This window comes from Haliotis cracherodii, unplaced genomic scaffold, assembly GCF_022045235.1.
Source record: "Haliotis cracherodii isolate W230 unplaced genomic scaffold, xgHalCrac1.p SCAF_34, whole genome shotgun sequence".
Taxonomy (NCBI): domain Eukaryota; kingdom Metazoa; phylum Mollusca; class Gastropoda; order Lepetellida; family Haliotidae; genus Haliotis; species Haliotis cracherodii.
Genome location: NW_027266291.1, coordinates 1,445,071 through 1,464,176, shown reverse-complemented (window position 1 = coordinate 1,464,176; position 19,106 = coordinate 1,445,071). Strand labels below are relative to the sequence as shown.

The 19,106-nt window shown below is 38.2% G+C and overlaps 1 protein-coding gene across 6 annotated transcripts in view; it reads left to right on the top strand.

Annotated features, from left to right (window-relative positions):
- LOC139477709 (MAP kinase-activating death domain protein-like) overlaps window positions 1-19,106 on the top strand; it is a 218,740-nt gene that overhangs the window by 147,068 nt on the left and 52,566 nt on the right. For all 6 annotated transcript variants that reach the window (XM_071260100.1, XM_071260099.1, XM_071260101.1 and 3 more), the window contains 4 exons: window positions 15,639-16,078; window positions 17,336-17,495; window positions 17,667-17,787; window positions 17,903-18,119. In XM_071260100.1, the coding sequence (XP_071116201.1) occupies window positions 15,639-16,078; window positions 17,336-17,495; window positions 17,667-17,787; window positions 17,903-18,119 (938 nt within the window). The remainder of the gene's footprint in view (window positions 1-15,638; window positions 16,079-17,335; window positions 17,496-17,666; window positions 17,788-17,902; window positions 18,120-19,106) is intronic.

The following is a 19,106-nucleotide window of genomic DNA, read 5'->3' as shown; positions in this document are numbered from 1 at the left end:
TTAAAGTAGGTGGTCAGGCTTGCTTACTTGGTTGATGCATGTTATTGTATCCCGATTGTGTGGATCGATGATCATGATGTCAATCACTGGACTGTCATGTCTAGACTCGATTATTTACAGCCCGCCGTCATATAGCTGGAATATTGCTGAGTGCTGTGTTAAACAACAAACAAACAAACTAAAAACTACTTCTGCCCAAAAACTTGAAGAGTATTTACAGCTTAAAGGTTCCACTCTGGCTACATATCATGTGGTACTCAACTCATTAATTGGCACTACTACCCACTCGAAGATCTAGGAACTTCTCGGCTCTCATTCAATCCAACATGTTGGCTGACCAATCATCCCAGTTCCGTCCTCCTACTTGGGACATCAATGCCATCCTATGCCATCTGACTTTGAAAGCGTATGAACACTTTGAAGAAAAGAGCTATAAACATGTCACATGAAAAAGGTTTTTCTTCTGGCCCTTGCTGCAGCTGCTCGAGTTTGTGACATGCTCATGGCATCACCAGAGTGTGGTTTGAGAGGCTGCGCCATAGGAAGGCGTAACCTCTTTGGGACTTCATTGTGAAGAATCAACTTCCGGGCCAACCAGATCGGTTGTTCACCATTCATGTGTTCTTAAAATGATTTCCTATTGGAAAACACATAACATGTTATCATAGTGTTGTGCCCCAGTCATGTAAAGGGGTTTTCGCACTTTTTTATAGTGATTAACCCACTCACAAGTTTTTTGTATTTTTTACACTAAACTGTGTAACATTTAGCACCAACTTCCTCATGTGCATATGGCGGTTAGGACTTACCATTTGATATTCTGGTGGATGTCTGGTATTTTGAAACTGTGAGCCTGAATTGGTTTTTTTTACAAGTTGTAGCGAGCAATTTCTTTTTTCCCCCCAAGGGCCTGAAGCATAATTATTTATTCAAGAATTTTTAGTCAATTTGTATTTTGCAATATAATCTCAGCAGTAGTATAGGTAATGGTGATTCTGGCTCACTTCCACTGGAGCCGGATTTATATACCTATACTACTACTACAGGTGGCATTTTTTATGCAAAAATGATTATGCGATTCAACGTTTGTTTGGCTATCAGTATTGGATCGAAATGAAATCCGAGCGATTGAGATCAACCGAATGGGTGACACGATTATCAGCTGTTGTATCAGCGCTGAATAATGAAGTAACGAGATTAATAGGGAAGAAACCATCCAATGCTATTAAAATGAAATCCGTGACTTCCGAATCTTCAGCAGCACCGAGGAGAGGCAAAGAACAAAAACTTCCGGATAGAGTAAGCGTAAGATATTTATACCAGCCTGGTGAACTCGAATGAGGCCTACCTCGCGCAACCGATCCCATATGGTCCCTTAAGACGTATAACATTAGTCGATTGGTTATGAAAGAAGGAGAGCCTATTCTTTATTATCTTAAAGATGGACCGGGCAGGGGATTTGTACGAGAAGAGTTGTTCATAGTTCCCAACGGTACAGTATTACCACCCTAAGTAACCATAAGCATAGGTAGTTACACCATCCTTATCAATCCATCTCTTTGTATCTAAAGGGGATAATGATGTCTTGTTCATTCTTAATCCATATATCCTATGATTGTAACTTCTTAAAGAGTTCATCTCATGTTTGAATCTTCTACCCGTTGAATAATGCTTCTTTATACCGTTTGTGTTTAATATGCTTTTTTACCACATACTTTTTAACACCCTTAGCTTTTCTTATCTCTCCATTATCGGACTTTTTTATAGAATACATCTTACCGGTAGGTCTTAATACGACATACTCCGCAATAGGGGTCCCAGCACATTCATCCTTCATCTTACCTAACACCTTTTTATTTACTACGCTGTGCAGTGGATTATCTTTTGGGGTAATCGCTCGTGTTGTACATATCTATTTTTTTTGCCATATCTTTATACACATCCTCGGTTTGTATTTCCATCAACAAAGAATCTGTGTCGGTATATAACACCTCGCATCTATCGCCGTATTGCTTCTTAAGTTCGTTGTAATAAAAGGCATACATTAAGTGTTTTGACATGTCAAGAACACTCATACCAACATACACCGGTCGGTTGAATTTTATATTACTCTTCTGCATATGCAACGCGGCTAAGTCGTCATCGAATATCTTGCTTCTGTTGGGGCGGTCGGGTAGCCTAAAGGGTAAAGCATTCGCTCGTCACGCCGAAGACCCAGGTTCGATTCCCCACATGGGTATAATGTGTGAAGCCCATTTCTGGTGTCCCCGCCGTGATATTGCTGGAATATTGCTAAAAGCGGCGTAAAACCAAACTCACTCACTCACTCACTCTTGCTTCTGTTAAAAGCCGGACTGGCTATAAGTTTCCTGAGTCTTTCTTCCTAATTAGATCTGACTAATTTAACATCAACACGCTTCCTTAGATTCTCCATAGTTTTACCAAATACTGAGTTATTCATGAGCTTATATAGATTCTTTTCGAAATCGCTGGAAGCTATCTTTCTTAAATCTGTGTTCAACCTTATATAGGGCTCCATCCAAAGGCTTTGATCAAACTTTAGAACTGTGTATTTTCTTTAGTTTCATACCTAACGATAGATATAACTGGAGGTTTCTTTAGTGAACTATATATTTTGTCTTATACATCAAATTTGGTTCGAGTTTTTCTATGTTAGCTAACCTAGTATTACCCATCAAGGAGTGTTGATATTCCGACATCCAATCTTTATTAACCATTAATCTTTCGGGAGCTAGCGGATAACTGTTATGGTCTTAATGTAACGAATTTGGATATTCCAAGTCAACTTCTAGTATGTACCCTTTATTCACATCATTCGCATTGATATCATCCACTCTGATATCATCGACCCACTCAAAACCACCCGTGGGTAAAGGTTAACTCATAGCCCATGCATACAAATTGTTGGCATCGAGGTATAATATGTGCATGTCGGGTTTACTCGGATCATATCCTTCCACTAACTTATCATTAGCCTTAGAATACCTTTTCGCTACCATCGATATACCCCCTCTTAATCCTTTCTCAATAAACAAGTGCATATCGTAATCTGTGAGTAGTTTTAGTTCTACACCGGTCTTCTCCAACAATGCATCCCATGATAGTCCAGGACTGGAATAGTACCAAGCAGGATCCAAACCGTATTGTTTTAAACATGTCTTTCTAAATATCTCAAATATATCGGCGATTAACAGTACATCGGTTTTTAAGTACAGATCGTGATAATCGCCGAAATTCTTACAACCTGATTTATCCCACACAGTCAGAGCTTGTTCATAATCGGCATCGGTTATTTTAGTTTCCGTTAAGTTACTATAGAATGATTCAAGGGGTGGTAATTTAGTTTCGTCGAATCTAGACCAATCATCCATATATTCGTAAGGATATACACCTTTTCTCAGCAACAAATGACGCGTTAACCTATCCGTATATTGATTTGCTATGGGAAAGTCATCGGGATTGTTCGCATTAGCTAAATGGTCCAGGGAAGATAACAGAAACTGTACGGAGTCTATGAATCTAAGCCCATTACTTTGCTTTATTCTGGCTTTCCCATCCTTGTCCGTATAATGTATATTTTTAGTCAACGAGAATCATATGTATTTTTCCATATTATTAGGAATGCACGTTAAACCGCCGTTGATCTTTGAGATAGCTTGCATAATGAGATGTGAATCGTATCCTCTAAGGTTATGAAAAACAACGGGGATGGGTATTGTTTGAGAATTAATTCTTAGTTTCAAGTTACACTCGTTATGCGCGGCTCCCCGATAATTACCCGTAACGTGGCAATGATCTCTTACGGAATCCCCATTCAGGGGTTTATTACAAACATGACAACTCGTTGACTTCTTATAGGCCCTCCAATCATCCCTCGTCATACACATGGGTTTCTTACACGATAAATTTTCTCTGATTATTCTATCTTCATTTTGTAGATATTCTAGGAACTTTCCCGCTGCATCGGGACTTCTGTAAATCACGAGCGGGTTTGTTTTCCCATCATACCTTACAACTATATATCCAAACCCACAAGAAATATGTTCTTGAGTTTTGTACGTATCTTGATTAATATCTTGATTATTATCTTGATTATTTTCTATAGGTTTGATAAGCGCTTCGAAGTCGGCGTAAATTACGTACGGTACTGGCATTTGATTACAATAATGTTCAAATTTTAATATATTTTTTCCCTCTTTAGGCATATCGATTCTGATAGCAGTCTGTCCAACACCTCTGCAGTCTTCTTTATGCGCTTCTAATAGATCTTGTCTGCTGTACCCATGTAGGCATCTTTCACAGAAATATTTCTTTCCTGCATGTTTTGTTTGATCGCATAATAGTCTGCTTAAACTCTTTATCCATGTATAATGATATTTACCATCTTTTTCGATCAGAAATGAATTGATTCTGGGGATATGTTCTGGAGCGGAGCTTATCCTGTGTACAACAATTCCTTTAGAAGAATGTTCGAAAACATTTATAGCTAAATTATTTTGCTTTTCCATCTTATCAATTTGTGATATTGGTGTAGGTTCGTCTATAGTTGTAGTAAGTTGAGTCCATCGTTTTGAGGATAGCTAGAAGGTCTATCCAGATTTTTGTCTACGGGGAACAATGCAGATCTTATCATCATTCTTAAACAGTCATCTTATTTATTTATCACATTAATTATTGCTTTTTTCTTCTTATAATACGGGGGTAAATCTATATAAGATCCACCTTTGAAGGGCATATAATTTGCTATATCTAAATATAAACTATCCATTTTATCCACACCCCACCCGAACCTCTATTAGTCCAGCGTTCTAAAGTTTCCTGTATCCTCTGAATTGATGTATCTAATGATGCGTTTATAGTATCGGATTCGGTTATTACTTCTTGATTGCTTCGGAAATATTGTATGGTATATTCAGTGCTATGGTCTGCATTAATTTTACTCAATAACATTTTAATCGTCAGCTGGTATTTTATACTATGTAAATCATCTAACTCCTCGTTAATTTTACTCGATATGATGGGCTTAACATCATTAACATCCATGTTGGAATTAATATCCATCTTCCAACCTCTTAGATATTTACCAACGCCGGCCGATGTGGGTACAAATTTTAATTCTTGTTGTTTTTTATCAACATCATTATCAACATCTAGTAAATCGATCAATTCAGCTCTTCTCATTCAAGAATAACCTCTCAGCCCACTGTTTTTTGCTTGAGCTTTGAGTTCTCTAACAGTCTGGGGTTTGTTGTATTCCAAACCGAGTAAATTGATCAATTCAGCTTTTCTCATTCGAGAATATCCACGTAGACCACGTTGTTTTGCTAAAGCCTTCAGCTCTCTCACAAAAACCATTGTGGTTAAATGGTATATGCAGAATGATTCATTTGTCTAATTGGTTATTTTTCATATATCTAAATACGTATTCTCCCCAACCTATTCCTTTTTATTGATGTAATCTCTCTTCCTAGCCTAAATAATCTGGTTCCTGACCCTATCAGCACCGTGTTTCTTACATGAACAATAACGACCTTTGACCCCTATCCCACATACAGAACATGTATAGTTAATGTTTCCCCACCTGATGTAATAAGTAGTGTATACCACAGTAAATATCAACAGAAAGTCGGTTCCATTGAGTCTGCTTCCCCATGAGTGTAAATCTGCACAGATTCATGGTTATACATCTATCATATCATTTGTCTAAATGCAAATCACATCTACACTGGTGTGATATGGCTATTTATTGATTAAGCAGTCAGCCAGTCAACGTTATTTATAGATTAGCAGTCATGGTGATTTATTGATTAGCTGTCACTCTGACTCCCCTAACTAGGTCATGGTTTATTTGTAGTTATTGTGTAACTATAAATAGCCACAGCAGTCAACCCCATTATGATGAATTTTACCTCGCGGTTTTTCTGAGCCTCTGATGGCTATAATTTTCCCCCAAATATTGGGAACATTTTCCACCAGCTACCAAAGCCGCGAGTCTTTCTCTATGTTTATCTAAAGATTTATCTACATCTTGATCTGCATCAGATTCTTTAAGCATTTGTTCGATGAGTTTGTCGCATTCCATAATGTAATACCTGAGGAGATATTTAAGTCTAACATAATATAATATGACATATCCAATACATCCCGTAATTATAAGCTGTTGCGAAAGAATGAGGATTTCAAACCACATTATGTCATATTAACCACTAATGTTCAATTTATCGTATTTTTACTATAATTTTGCTACATTTGCTATAATTTTGCCATATTTTTGCTATAATTTTGCTTAGCAGTTGCTATATTTACCATATTTTTGTTTAGCAGTTGCTATAATTTGTTAAGCAATTGCATAAGCAGCTGGTTGATCGGTTTTTAATACGAGTTTACAGTGCTTCGTTGCTGCTAACAGTTTTCTGACTTTATCTCGTTCGAACTTGGTATAAATAACATCATTTTCGCGTAGACATTCCTCAAATGAATCTCTTTGCAATGACACAGGGCTACCCATTTGGTCTACTCTCTCAGATCTTTCAGGACAGAGTTGTATTTTTGAGTTAGTACCCAAATGCTATGTTGAGTATGCCGTCCGGAGAATGCTAAATACAAAAGCATATCTTTTTTTTTTGTGAGTTCTTTACTCGCGCTGCAGTCGTCTATCAAGAAAAGGGTTGATTCTCCTTTGTATTTTTCGTGACATACTTGTAAACAGTCTTGCAAACGATCACCCGGATCAACTCTGTGTACCCCGTCGTCATTCATTACCAAATCTCTCGATAAGTATGTTTTATTAATGCTTATAGTCTGGCACAGAATAATAATATGATCGAAAACGTCCCGATAATGACTTTGTAAAATATCTAGAATAAAAGCTGTTTTTCCACAACCCGTTTGCCCGCATATGATAGCGCAGTGCGGTTCTTTAAGTAAAAGATTATCAATAGATAATAACGAATCGTCCATTCTGTATATTAAGTTGCGCATCCATAATCACGTACAAATATATGTTTAATTTACCAGCTGATTCCTGGAGCTCCGTTATCTGTATGGTGACACCCTCGCTAGCATTTTCTATTCTCCTCCCACTGCCATGTAGTTGGTCATCGTCCGTTGTTGGCATGTCTAGTCATAGCGCATACTTCGTGGTGAGGTATTCACCCATCGATACACCCCCGAGAGACAGATCTTTCACGACCGCGTTAACTTCTGGGCATCGTTTTATAGAAGGAAGTTTTTTAATCTCATCCCACTGTTGATATGCTAGCATTCCTTGACTATATCATATAGTTGATTAGGAACGCCCTCGATAGTCAATTCTACTTTTGTAATCTTGGGAATGTAGAACTTCTCGGTATTTCTTTTAAATGCATCGGAGGGGTCCCTGAACAACATTAAAATACCCTTCAACGATCTCGTGGGGACGTTAAGATTGATATTCCAGGTCATATCTTTTTTGTTCCTGGTGATCTTTCGATGTCGAAGCACGCGATCGTACAAAATGGCTAAACCTCCTGTATACTGGTTACGAATTTTTCTGGCTAATTCGGGATCTGTTATCATATCATACTCCAGCGAAATTGTCAATAGAATAGCTAGCATCTTCAGCAGCTCTGATTACTCTGCTGTAGTCATTAAAAGTGAGTTCGTATTCTAACCTATCGCCTAGGGATGCTTGATAGAAGGGTATGTGGGAATCTAATAATTCAAAGTCGAGCGGAGTATAGAGTCGGTTACCTAATGCGTCAGCAACGGCCTGATCTTTTACGACGGTACCATCACCACTAGACGCATCTACACGCAGTCTCAATGTGTTCTGATTACAAATACCTTGATACTGTAAGTTTTCCCGCTCTTTATCCGTTCTCCAGAGATCCATGTAACAATAGTATATATCGCTATCATCGATACTCAAAACTTCATTACCGCTAATTTTATTAGCGATTTTCTTAACGATAGCACGACCTATGTTCTGAACGGGCTCCCTGTTAATGTCGGTAGAAGTCAAAATAATCGTAAATGCTAGTCGGACAGTTCCCGGAACAAACACATCATTTACGCCGAGATTAGGAAAGCGAACCAGAAGCGTTTGATTCTGATCGACGGTGCTCGGGTTATTAGTTATAGTTACAGACTGACGAATTGCTTTGACCCCTAATGGATCTTTAAGTCTACGTTGTGGGTTTAACTTGCGTCCGTATTGCGAAGACATTGTTATATTGAAATTACATAACCATATGTTTAAATAAAAATGGATGATTTTTATCTAGATGATTTTGATAACCCTAGAGGGTACTGTTGAAACCAGCTTTGGTGGCCTGAGTCTTAACGATGAACTTTTACAATCAACCGTCAATGATTATTACAATACCTTTAAAGATGTAAGTCCTATTGGTCGTGACTATTCAAAGTTTGAATTAGATGGTAAAGGAATATTGCGACTGCATAGCAAACCTGATATTGATCTTATGAATTCTCGTACTCCTAAGCCCCTAGCCTTGCCTACGATAGCCAGTAAACACGGCATCAGCACTGTTCGTGATGAATTAGGTTTTGTAGACGATGAAAAAAATTTCCGCGAAGACTACTAAGGTTCTTCCGACTGTGCGTGATGAACTCGGTAACATAGATAATTTGGAAGAAAGCTCAAAGGTGGCCTCGGACGGACTCGGAGAAATCTTGGATACCTACTACGATAATTCCACGGTCAGTGTATCACCATATTCTGTTCAGAGTTCTGTATTAGGGAATTACGAGGTCTTGACAAGGCAATGCGAACAATGTGGGGTGAACTCATCAATAATATAGCCAAGCTATCTGAAATCAACAAGCATATAGCTTATGAGAAGACAAAACTTGAACAGGCGGGCGATGAATTCAGTAGACGTGGCGTTGCAGAAAGATTGCGTAACTTAGAAGAGGGAAGATCGGCCCGCCTCGAGGCTGCTTCCAGTAATAGAAAGGCACTTCGTTCACTAATCAGTCGAATTCGAGAAACTATCGATCAAGTCCTCAATGATGACACTACACTGGCTGATAAAATTAAAACATTGTTCAGAGAACAGGGAATAACCGTATTTTAACCGCATTGGGATTTATTATATCGACTTTGACTCTCTCGTTAACCGGTTGCACAGGTGGTAGCGGATAACCGCCTACTGATAAAAATGGTATAAACGAGTGGATAAAAAAGCATTTAAGAGCATTAGGTTCAGCACTGGGAAAGCTCGCTGGGAAAGCTGCGGCTGCACTTCCCGGTATAATTGGGAGTATTGTTTCCTGGCCCTGAATTTAATAGCTAAGACCACCACTTGGCTTAGTCAAAGTTTGTGGGCACTGATCGTAGCAATTGCGGGGCTGTTGTACGTATTCGCTAAAGACTATTTAACCAAACATAAGTAAACCATCCGCGACTCCACCCACTACAAGCGCTGTTTTTTCATCGATATGTTGTTGATTTTTAGCCGCAATATGCGGTGGTACCTGTGGTTGTGCGTTAGTAGATGGTTGTGAACCATGTGGTGACTGTGGCTTGACTATTCCCGTTTCGCCTGTGTTTGTTTGCGTTATTAATTCCGTGTCAATATCTGAATTCATACCTGTTTTTTGTTGATCGGTAGCAATAACAATTTTATTATTATAACCTATCACTTGACCAATCTTAAGTTCCATATTACTCGGAGACATGTATAGTCCCAGCGCATAAACGTAGTCCACTTTGGATTGAGCGTATTGTAATACATCTTGATAACGTTTTATAGAAGATGGTATGTCAACTGGTGAATTAATAGCATCCTCCACGTTTGCGACAAACTGTTTTTGTGCATCTAGCGCCGTCCCAGAACCGATGATTCCCGTTCGTGTTTGCGATTGTGCACCGAGAATTGCCCATACATAAGTTCTTATTAATTCATTAACTCTTACAACTCCTGGGTTAGTAAAATTATTTTCTGTTTTATCATTAAGAAATTCATTTCAAGCGTTTGTGGTGTCGTTCATTTGTATAAATTTTGTAACAATATAAGCCAAACCACCCTTAAAACTCATAAGAGAACCTCTCCAATCGTTACTCGAAAGTTTCCAGCCATGATTAAGATTATGCAATCTTACAAAAAGATTGTTTTTCTGTAACAACTTAAATGGATCGAATGCTTGATGAGTTTTTTTAACTAAATCATCGCTGACTTCTCTAACAGTTTTTTGTCCGCTGTATGGAACACCTACACCATGGTTAATTCCTTAAATACGCCAATCTTTACTCTTAGAAATATTAAATTCCTGACAAATACGCTCATATGCGAATCTATTGTACGGATTATTTGTGGAATTCCATGCTAGATCCTCCGGTAATGGGGCACTAATTTCTTTAAGTATACGTCTAATCTGATAGTACACGTGAAATGATAAAACAGACTTATTCAGTTCAAATCCTGGGGAATAAAGAGATACACCACATCCCGTTGTGGCACACCATATGGCAAAGTTTAACTGATTCTGCCAAAATTGCATCGGATTGTGAAACCAATCATGCACCATTTTATCACTAGTTGTCGTGACCCTCTATTTTTCAAAGATAACAGGGAATTTAACGAAAAACTCAGCACCAGAGGCAGTGGTCAGTCTATTCAACTGCTTCATACTATCGATAACTCGGATCGTCAACTTGAAGTCGCTCTATGCGATGTAACGTATTACCCGCGGTGGACCAATATAAATGATGTGAGAAATGATAATAAGATACATATATTAGATGGCAATGTTATTGAAAAATACATTATTATACCTGATGGGTATTACAGCGTATGCTCACTCAATGATGAAATTTTTAAGCCTAATGGATTTAGTCTCACACAAAATGAGTCGAATGGGATACTGATTTTGAACGCTGGAGAAAAGGATGTAAAGCTTTACAGGAACTTAGCAATTACACTTGGATTTGCAGATGGAGATATAACAGTACTCAAGTCAACATTTGATGGAGATACATTACCCGATTTAGTTCCCTATAAAGAGTTGTGCATCCATCTTGATCAAATAAGCACGACGGATAATATACAACTAGAAAGTCCTTCAACTCTGCTCAGATCTGTTCCAGTCAAAGATGAAAAATATAATAGCGGTAGAACGGAATCTTTCTCAACATTACAATATAAAAAATTAAAGCGTGGTATTATTTCAGACCTCAAAATTTCTGTATTAGATGTAAAACACCAACCTGTACATATAGGATACTTAAGTGTAAATAATGGTTGATTCATCAGGCCCTGGAACGCTCAGACAATGTAATACAATTGCGCTTTCTGATCTCAGAGACACAGAAGGCAACGGTAGACCCAGTACCGATGGTAAGTTATACGCTTTACACTTACAAGATAATGTATACAAGCGGAAAGAAGTTACATTTACAGGTAATCTAGGAGATTTAAGCGATGTCGATGATTGTAGACTCCTTAAAAACACTTCGTACAATCTTAATCGCAACGATGATAATAAATGGACTATGGTCGAAGCAAACATCGAGTGGCTACTGAATATCGTCATTACCCCACCGTATGTGATGACGGGTAAGGGACATAATTTAACTAAGATAATAAATAGTGGCATCGTACTCGCGGCTTATATCCCGTCAAAACGAAGAAGTGTGTTAGTCTCTCCCCTGCCAGACGACCCAGGTCATATGTCATTTAGTCGTCCAGCAGTCCAAAATGTTAGATTAAATTTGGTTAATGAATTCAATGATATTAAAGTTAACTTGAGTGCAATACCTAATATTTCTACTCTTATTATTGAAGTCTTGTTCGGAGATGCACCGGTAGATGCCTTCAAAATATTATCAGGTCTATCGATTAAATGGCTCAAGAAACACGAGCGTCAATGTTGCAGTATTATTCATATTGGAGCATCACTGTTGATGGATTTCGATTACATCAAATGAGCGACATAAAACATCGAATAGAGAAGGAGAGGGAGTTGAGACTTGGATTGTATAAAAAGTATCGCAGCGCCGTGAAGGCTCTCAACGGAGCTGACACTGCGCTTGTGACAGCTGGCATGGGACTCGGTGTAGCCGGTGTTGGTTTATTATCAACTATAATGGCCGTGCCTATCGTACTTGGCATGGAAATAGCCGCCGGAGTCTCAGGACTGGCAGGATTAGTGATAAAATTAATGTCTCGTAGGTTGCAAAAGAAAGCATTAAAACACGATAATATTCGGATACTCGCCGAATCAAAGTTGAACAGCATTGAGGATCATATTTCAACAGCAATGGCTGATTGTAAGATATCCGAGGAGGAGTTTCGTTTAGTATTGTCAGAACTCACCAATTACAACATAATGAAGCAGGAGATTCGATCCAATTCTCGTAAGACCAGTGGTATTAGCGAAGACGAGAAAAAAAAGTTCATAGAATAGGGGAGACCACAAGCGCGTCAATTATTCCGTGCCAAAACCAAAGAACTGGTTGGAGATTAGAAACAGATTGCTTACTATCATTAGATTACATTTAAACGAATGCTTACGTAAGTATATAATGATGGAAAATTACAAACCAACAAAGGAAGAACTCGAAAAAGCTATTGAAACATTTATGCTCAATGACAAAATTATCAAATGGAGAGAATTACCACAAGGTATATATTATATCAGTGATATCAAACCAACCAAATACGGTCAACCAAGAAAAGTATATAGTCTGGTCTCCTAGTAAAATGAACGAAGAACTTAGTAAAGATGTTGAATATCACTTCATTAAAAATAATGGTATACGTATTAGTTAAAATAAAAGAGAATATTTTCATTACAATTTAGTTTAGCCTCATCATCGTTTTTGTACTAATTGAAGCATTGAATAGCTCCAGGTGGTGGTGAGCTAGAGTCAATTTAACTTAATCTTATGACTATCGTTGAATCGCATCATCATTTTTGCATAAAAAATTCCCCCTGTAGTGGTGGTATTGGTATATAAATCCAGCTTCAGTGGAAGTGAGCCAGAATCACCATTACCTATACTACTTCAGCTTTCCTCTTTAAGAAAGAGAATGTTCCGGCAGATTGTGTCAAGAGGTCAGTTTGGCTTGGTCGATGTGCAAGGGATTACAGTGCGTGAACTATTTTTTTTGTTTGAATGATTTTTTAATTTGGAAACTTTGTTCAAGGGCGTTTCCATTCCAAGATTGAAAGAAGAAAGAAGACAATTGCATTATGTGATATAGGATAAGTATATAGATATACAATTTATTGCAGAATTTCCAATTTTGCATTGCAGTAGTTTATAAATAAATGAATACACAATGCCATTTAGAATGTGGTCAAATGTAACAAATGTTAGATTTAGGATGACACTTCCTTCGTAAAATTCAAATTCTAGTGCTTTTGGATTGAGTCCCATCCAGGATTCGCCAGCACACTAAGTGAGTGATCTAACCCACTCAGCCACTGAGGCTTACGAAGTACTAGAATTTGTACTTTACAAAGAAAGTGTTACCCCAAATATAACATTTGTTACAGTTGTAAATAAACTTGAAAATAAATTGTTTCTGACAAGTTTATTAACATAAGGAATCTGCTGACTTTGTTGATATTTCAAATTGATGACTACATATCCAGGTGAGCTACAGTACATGGGCTTCGTCTGTAAACATTTTCTCCTCAGAAACCACTGAACCCATAAAGCTGATGAACCCTGAATTAGTATCAGCCCAATGTAAATGGGAAAGCTTTATGGTTTTATGGTTTATTTTTGAAACCATGCAGCACAGGGACATTTAGGGATCTCATATCATATCATGCATACAGTATCTTCATTATAGTCCTGGGAAATATTTCTGATATATTAATATATCATATAATGGGTAGGTTTCTCGGCAGGATAAAGCCAATGGATAAAAATGATATCCGTTGGGGTCATATGCGGATAGAGATGCAAATATCAAAGGTCAAGTAGGGACTACTTTCACTGTTTATAAACAAAAATTGCGTCGTCCTTGTCATTCGGAGATCCAGTCAGAATTAACCATTGGGAATCTGGATAAACTAAAAGGACAATTGCTATCATTATCAAAAGAACAGTCTAATATACTGAAAATCAGTATCCAACTGTGACGAAGCTAAGGCATTTTATAAGTTTTGGCAACTTTGAAGATATAAATTTGAAAACAATTTTGCGAGGGCACTAGGCCTAGCCAAGTGGGATCTGTAGCCATAACTGTGCTTGTCGACCTCTGTGGCTTGAAACCTTTTCCACAAATTAAAATAGTTGGATTTGGTCAGAATATGTTTGAATTGTTACCTTGTTTCGTTTTGTCGCTGTGTGTGCATCTGACTGCACTTAACGTTATGACAGGACAGGCCAACTGTCAACAATGTCTGAACGTGGCCATGACGTCTCATAGACTAGGGTTAGAGTAGCTTGTCTTTGACAAAGGGCAGTTACTGTTACGGACAGACAGATGGATTGCCGCAAAAGGCAAGTAAAAACAGATTTCAGTTGGAACTACATTGGCTTCTGTCACTGTCCGACTGACACATCACTTACCCTGTGACGTAATAAATATTAATGTGCAAATTCCAGGAAAACTCGCAATGTTTCGGTAATGTTTGTGAGAGAGGGAAAGTGATTTTTCAAGCACAGAATTAAAGAATAACATTATATGATAGAGAGGTTATCACGCTTGTATGTTTGGGGATGGTAAATATCCTCCTGTATTAGGAATAAACACTACGTATTTAGCTTGCCAAGGCTCGCTAAATACAATGTTTATTCCTAATGCAGGATATCTACCTTCCCCAAACAGACTCACGTGATAACCTCTATATGTAATATCAAGGGTCAATGCCATAGCCTGGAAAAGTTGTTTACAGCCAAACTTGAGAAAGTTGGTATAGGGTGGTGTTAAGATTGCCTTGAGCAAGATTCTGAACAACCTTCATTGAAGGTAAACGTCACTGGATTGGTCATTCTTAAGGTAGTTTTGCTTCTTTGTGTTCTGAACCAGCCCTGTCCTTGTATGAAATGTTTGCAACAGCTTAAACAAGGTCAATAAACTGGAAATGCATATTAGTTATTTATGAAGGTAACTAAAGTCTCATGATAGTGATGTCATTAAACTGAAAGTGCAGTAATATTAGTGTAACTAGAGGCATTGGACAAAGCTGTACAGCATTTGCTATCAGCTGTCACCCTGATTGGTTCAGACAAAATAGTTGGTACATCTTTCTGATGGGAAAGTTTTAAAGCATTGGGGAGTTTGCTGCTTCTTTTTGTCCAAAGAGTTTCCAATCGGATTCTCCTAATGGCTGCATGACAAAGCCGAGATTGGGAATGCATGTGAAGTTTCATTAGTTAGAGAAGATAAATTTGCGGATGTGACAACAAACCCAAAAGGCTGGTCTTTGAAAATGAAGGATGTGGTTCAGTACTGACATGGCACGTCTGTTTTGATCATTGTGCCCAATTTATGACAAAAGCCAGTTTTGTAGCATGTGGCAGTGCCTAAGAAACACTTAATCAGATTATCTGGTTTTATTTGTATATTTGTGCAGTAACCTTTTTTGCCGTGATTCGAATTTATTTCATATGGTGTGTTATCTTACCCATGTATAAATATGTCATGTTTGTGTAGGTTCTCCCGTGATTGTAAATGGTGATGAGTTTGAGAACATAGAGATCCCTGTGATGTCAGACAGCAGTGGCCACTCTGAAAACTCTGGAGTTGGAGGAAGTAATGGAGGGGTTGCCAGACAAACAGGCCTCAGCCCACAGATGACAGACATGAACAGGAATATTGGCAAACCACAGGCCCAAACATGTGATATCATTGTGACAGACACAAGCTCTTCCAGAGAAGGGGAGGACATGATGCACGAACTAGTCAAGAACAAAGAGTTGATTAAGACCAGCAGACTAGATAAGTTTAACAGTATGGACTCCGAAATATCTGAGGCTAGCACTCTGGTCAGCACAAGCTCAGACAACAATGATGAGAACCGAAAAAGGAGTCGAATCAATCATCACTCTATCAGGGGAACCTTGTCTGACAGTGAGATGGAGGGCTCAACTGGGGTAAGGACATGAATGTATGGAAGCCAGTGTGTAGAAAACTTTAATTGAATTACTAAAAGATTAATGAAAACATTATCAAACGTTTTTCTTCTGAAATATTGATTAGCTCATCACTGTGTTACAAAAGGGATATGGGATATAAAAAGGCCGGGGATCAACCTAGGATTTCTTTTAGGTGGGCCAAGGGTTCCAAGATGATGATGATGATGATGATGATGATGATAAATTTGTGTCTATGGTGGGGGATGGGGAGATATATTTTTACCCTGATCTGACCTTTCCCTTTGACTGTGCTCCTTAATTCTCTCAAATGCATGCTTGGCTCTGAAGTCTGAAGTTACATGCCAGATTCAGTAACAAAAACATAAACAAAACAATTTGCTTCTGTCATGATTTTTTTTAAAGGCAAATTGAAAAGAAAGCTTGTGTGTTTTTCTTTAGGATGAGTCGTTGTAAGAGTTGACTTATGGGACTTTGTGGTCAGACTCGCAGACTTGGATATGATGCATGTCATTGCATCACTTTGCGAAATTCAATGCTACAGACAGCCATCAAATAAGTGGAATATTGCTTAGTGCAGCGTTTAACAAGAAACAAACAAAACGTCTGTAGTAATCCCTCCCACCTCCCCAATTATCCCTATTCTAGCTGGCTAATGTTTGGAAAGAAGTGAGGGTTCTGGCTTGCGGAGGTTTCCCACTTTGCGCATGCGTAAGGGTCCTAAACAGCTCTACGTTATTGCTTGCTCAACTTATTATGGCCAGTTTACAATGAAGAGGACTTATGTTGAAATTCTGATTACTAGTATTTAGTTATAGTGCGATGACAGCCAAAATCAGGATTATTGAAATGATTGTTTGATTTCCCCCAAAATATCCAACTATCACCAGGATGAGAGACAATATAATCCTCTTGCACATACCCTAGGAACATGATTTTTACAGTCCTCACTTTGTAATATCATTTGCAAAAAGGAGAGGCATGGTAATTTCTGTTTTAACGATGTCTTGCATTAAAACAGACACTTTCCTAAACTAGCTGTGATATGATCTAACCAGAAGTGGCTTATAATTTTCTGATGACTGGAGCTGGAGGGCACTTTTTGAAGAATTCATTCCAGGCTCATATCATGGATTTCTCCGAAGTGGTAAAAACACTTCTGGCTTTCCAATACATTAAGATGACATGCCTTTACATTAATGGGATATTGCTCAATGAGGCATGAAGCCAAACTCATTCACTCACTTAACATTGCAGCAGTCTGCACGTCACAGCAAGAGGAACCGTTCTCCAAGTGTTTGGAGCTCCAAGAGCAATCTCAGTACAGGATTTCGCTATAGTGAAGGCAAGATGATCAACACAAGCTGTCCACAGAACCCGGAATTCTACAAAACATACCTGTTTGAAGGCTTGCTAGGTTGGTGCATGTTCTTGTAAATCCAATCACATCTTATGCTGGACTTTATTTCTAGAATTACATTTGTTTTAGGCTTGTCGATATCAATAGCAAATGGTAGTACAAAGGAAGTCATATTTAAATAAAATCTAGGTTGTGCCATGACCTGAAAGTATGTCATATGTGTTGCAGGCAAAAGTAGAAGTCGATTGTTTGACCAGATGCAGTTTTGGGAGGACTTGTTTCTAGATGCTGTGGCACAGGAGAGAGACATCATTGGCATGGACCAACGTCCCTCAGAGATGATAGAGCGGTAAGTGAAAAGTATTGGACTTATCGATAGGATTCGTACTCTCATCAAGCATGCAAAACTGCTGCATTATATACTACGAACACTCAACAGTAACTATTGGACCACTGCTCCTCAGGTATCGGTCTCTTGGTGACATGGAGCGGAAACGTCTAGAACATGATGAGGACCGTCTGTTGGCCCATATGTTGTACAACTTGGTGGGCTTCATGGTGATGATGAATGTTCACAAGACTGAGGTGAAGAAGAAGGTACGGCGTCTGCTGGGCAAGTCTCACATTGGACTCATGTACAGTCAGGATGTCAACAACCTCCTGGATCAGATCAACAATCTGGTATGATGCTGATGTTTCTGAAAGTTATTAAGCAGCTCCATGTTAAGCGAGGCTCCTAATGTATTTCATCATATGTGGTCTGGATCTAATTAAATTTTGAGTCCCCTCCATATGAGGTCACTTTATTGTTTACACATTGACCGGTCATGTCAAAGTCATCCTGGAGGTTATAGATTTAAGAAAAATTAATTTAAGTGATACATCAAGAAGCATTTACTTTACTGTACATCAATGAAACTTCACAGAGGTCATTTATAAAGAATGTTTCCCATTTTCACTAAAATGCCCTTTTCTGCAGAAAATCATAAATATCATGTATTTAGTGGTTATATCAATTGAATATGTATGTATGGCAAAGTGATGACAATCTCATGATGTCAGTGGCCGGTCACTTTGGCCTACTTCCAATGAGCAGCATATGCTACATTTTCATTATTTCATTGGATTTTCCACAGGACATCTTACAGTCGTCCGTCCAGTTTTGCATGCTTCCTCTAATGTTTTTACTTGCATGGAAAACTCATTGTAGGCTTGTATTATGCACAACCCCCTCAAAGCAGGTGTATATTTAAGAAAACTTGTGTGCACTTTTCACAAGAAAATTATGGCCCTGAAATAAATATTAAATAAGTTGGATGAGAATCTTGTAATTCATTTCAAACGCACTTATGTCATAAACAGTAATAATTGTATTGGCATCAGATACCATCAGTTGAATGATCTAATTTGTTGAATAGTTAGACAAATTGTTGTTGGTGTCAAACATAGTCCTTATCTGAGGTCAAGATGTGCACTTCTGACATCCTTAATAGCTTGTCTGCTAATTCTTTTTGACATACTGCAAGTTGCAATGATGAATAGGAAATCCCACAATTTACATTCCTGTTTAAATGAGCCAACGTTACAACTTACAAGCATCATATTTGCAACTGTGACATGGTTTATGCATCACTCCCTAAAACCAACTGATTTATGCAACCTAGTTTC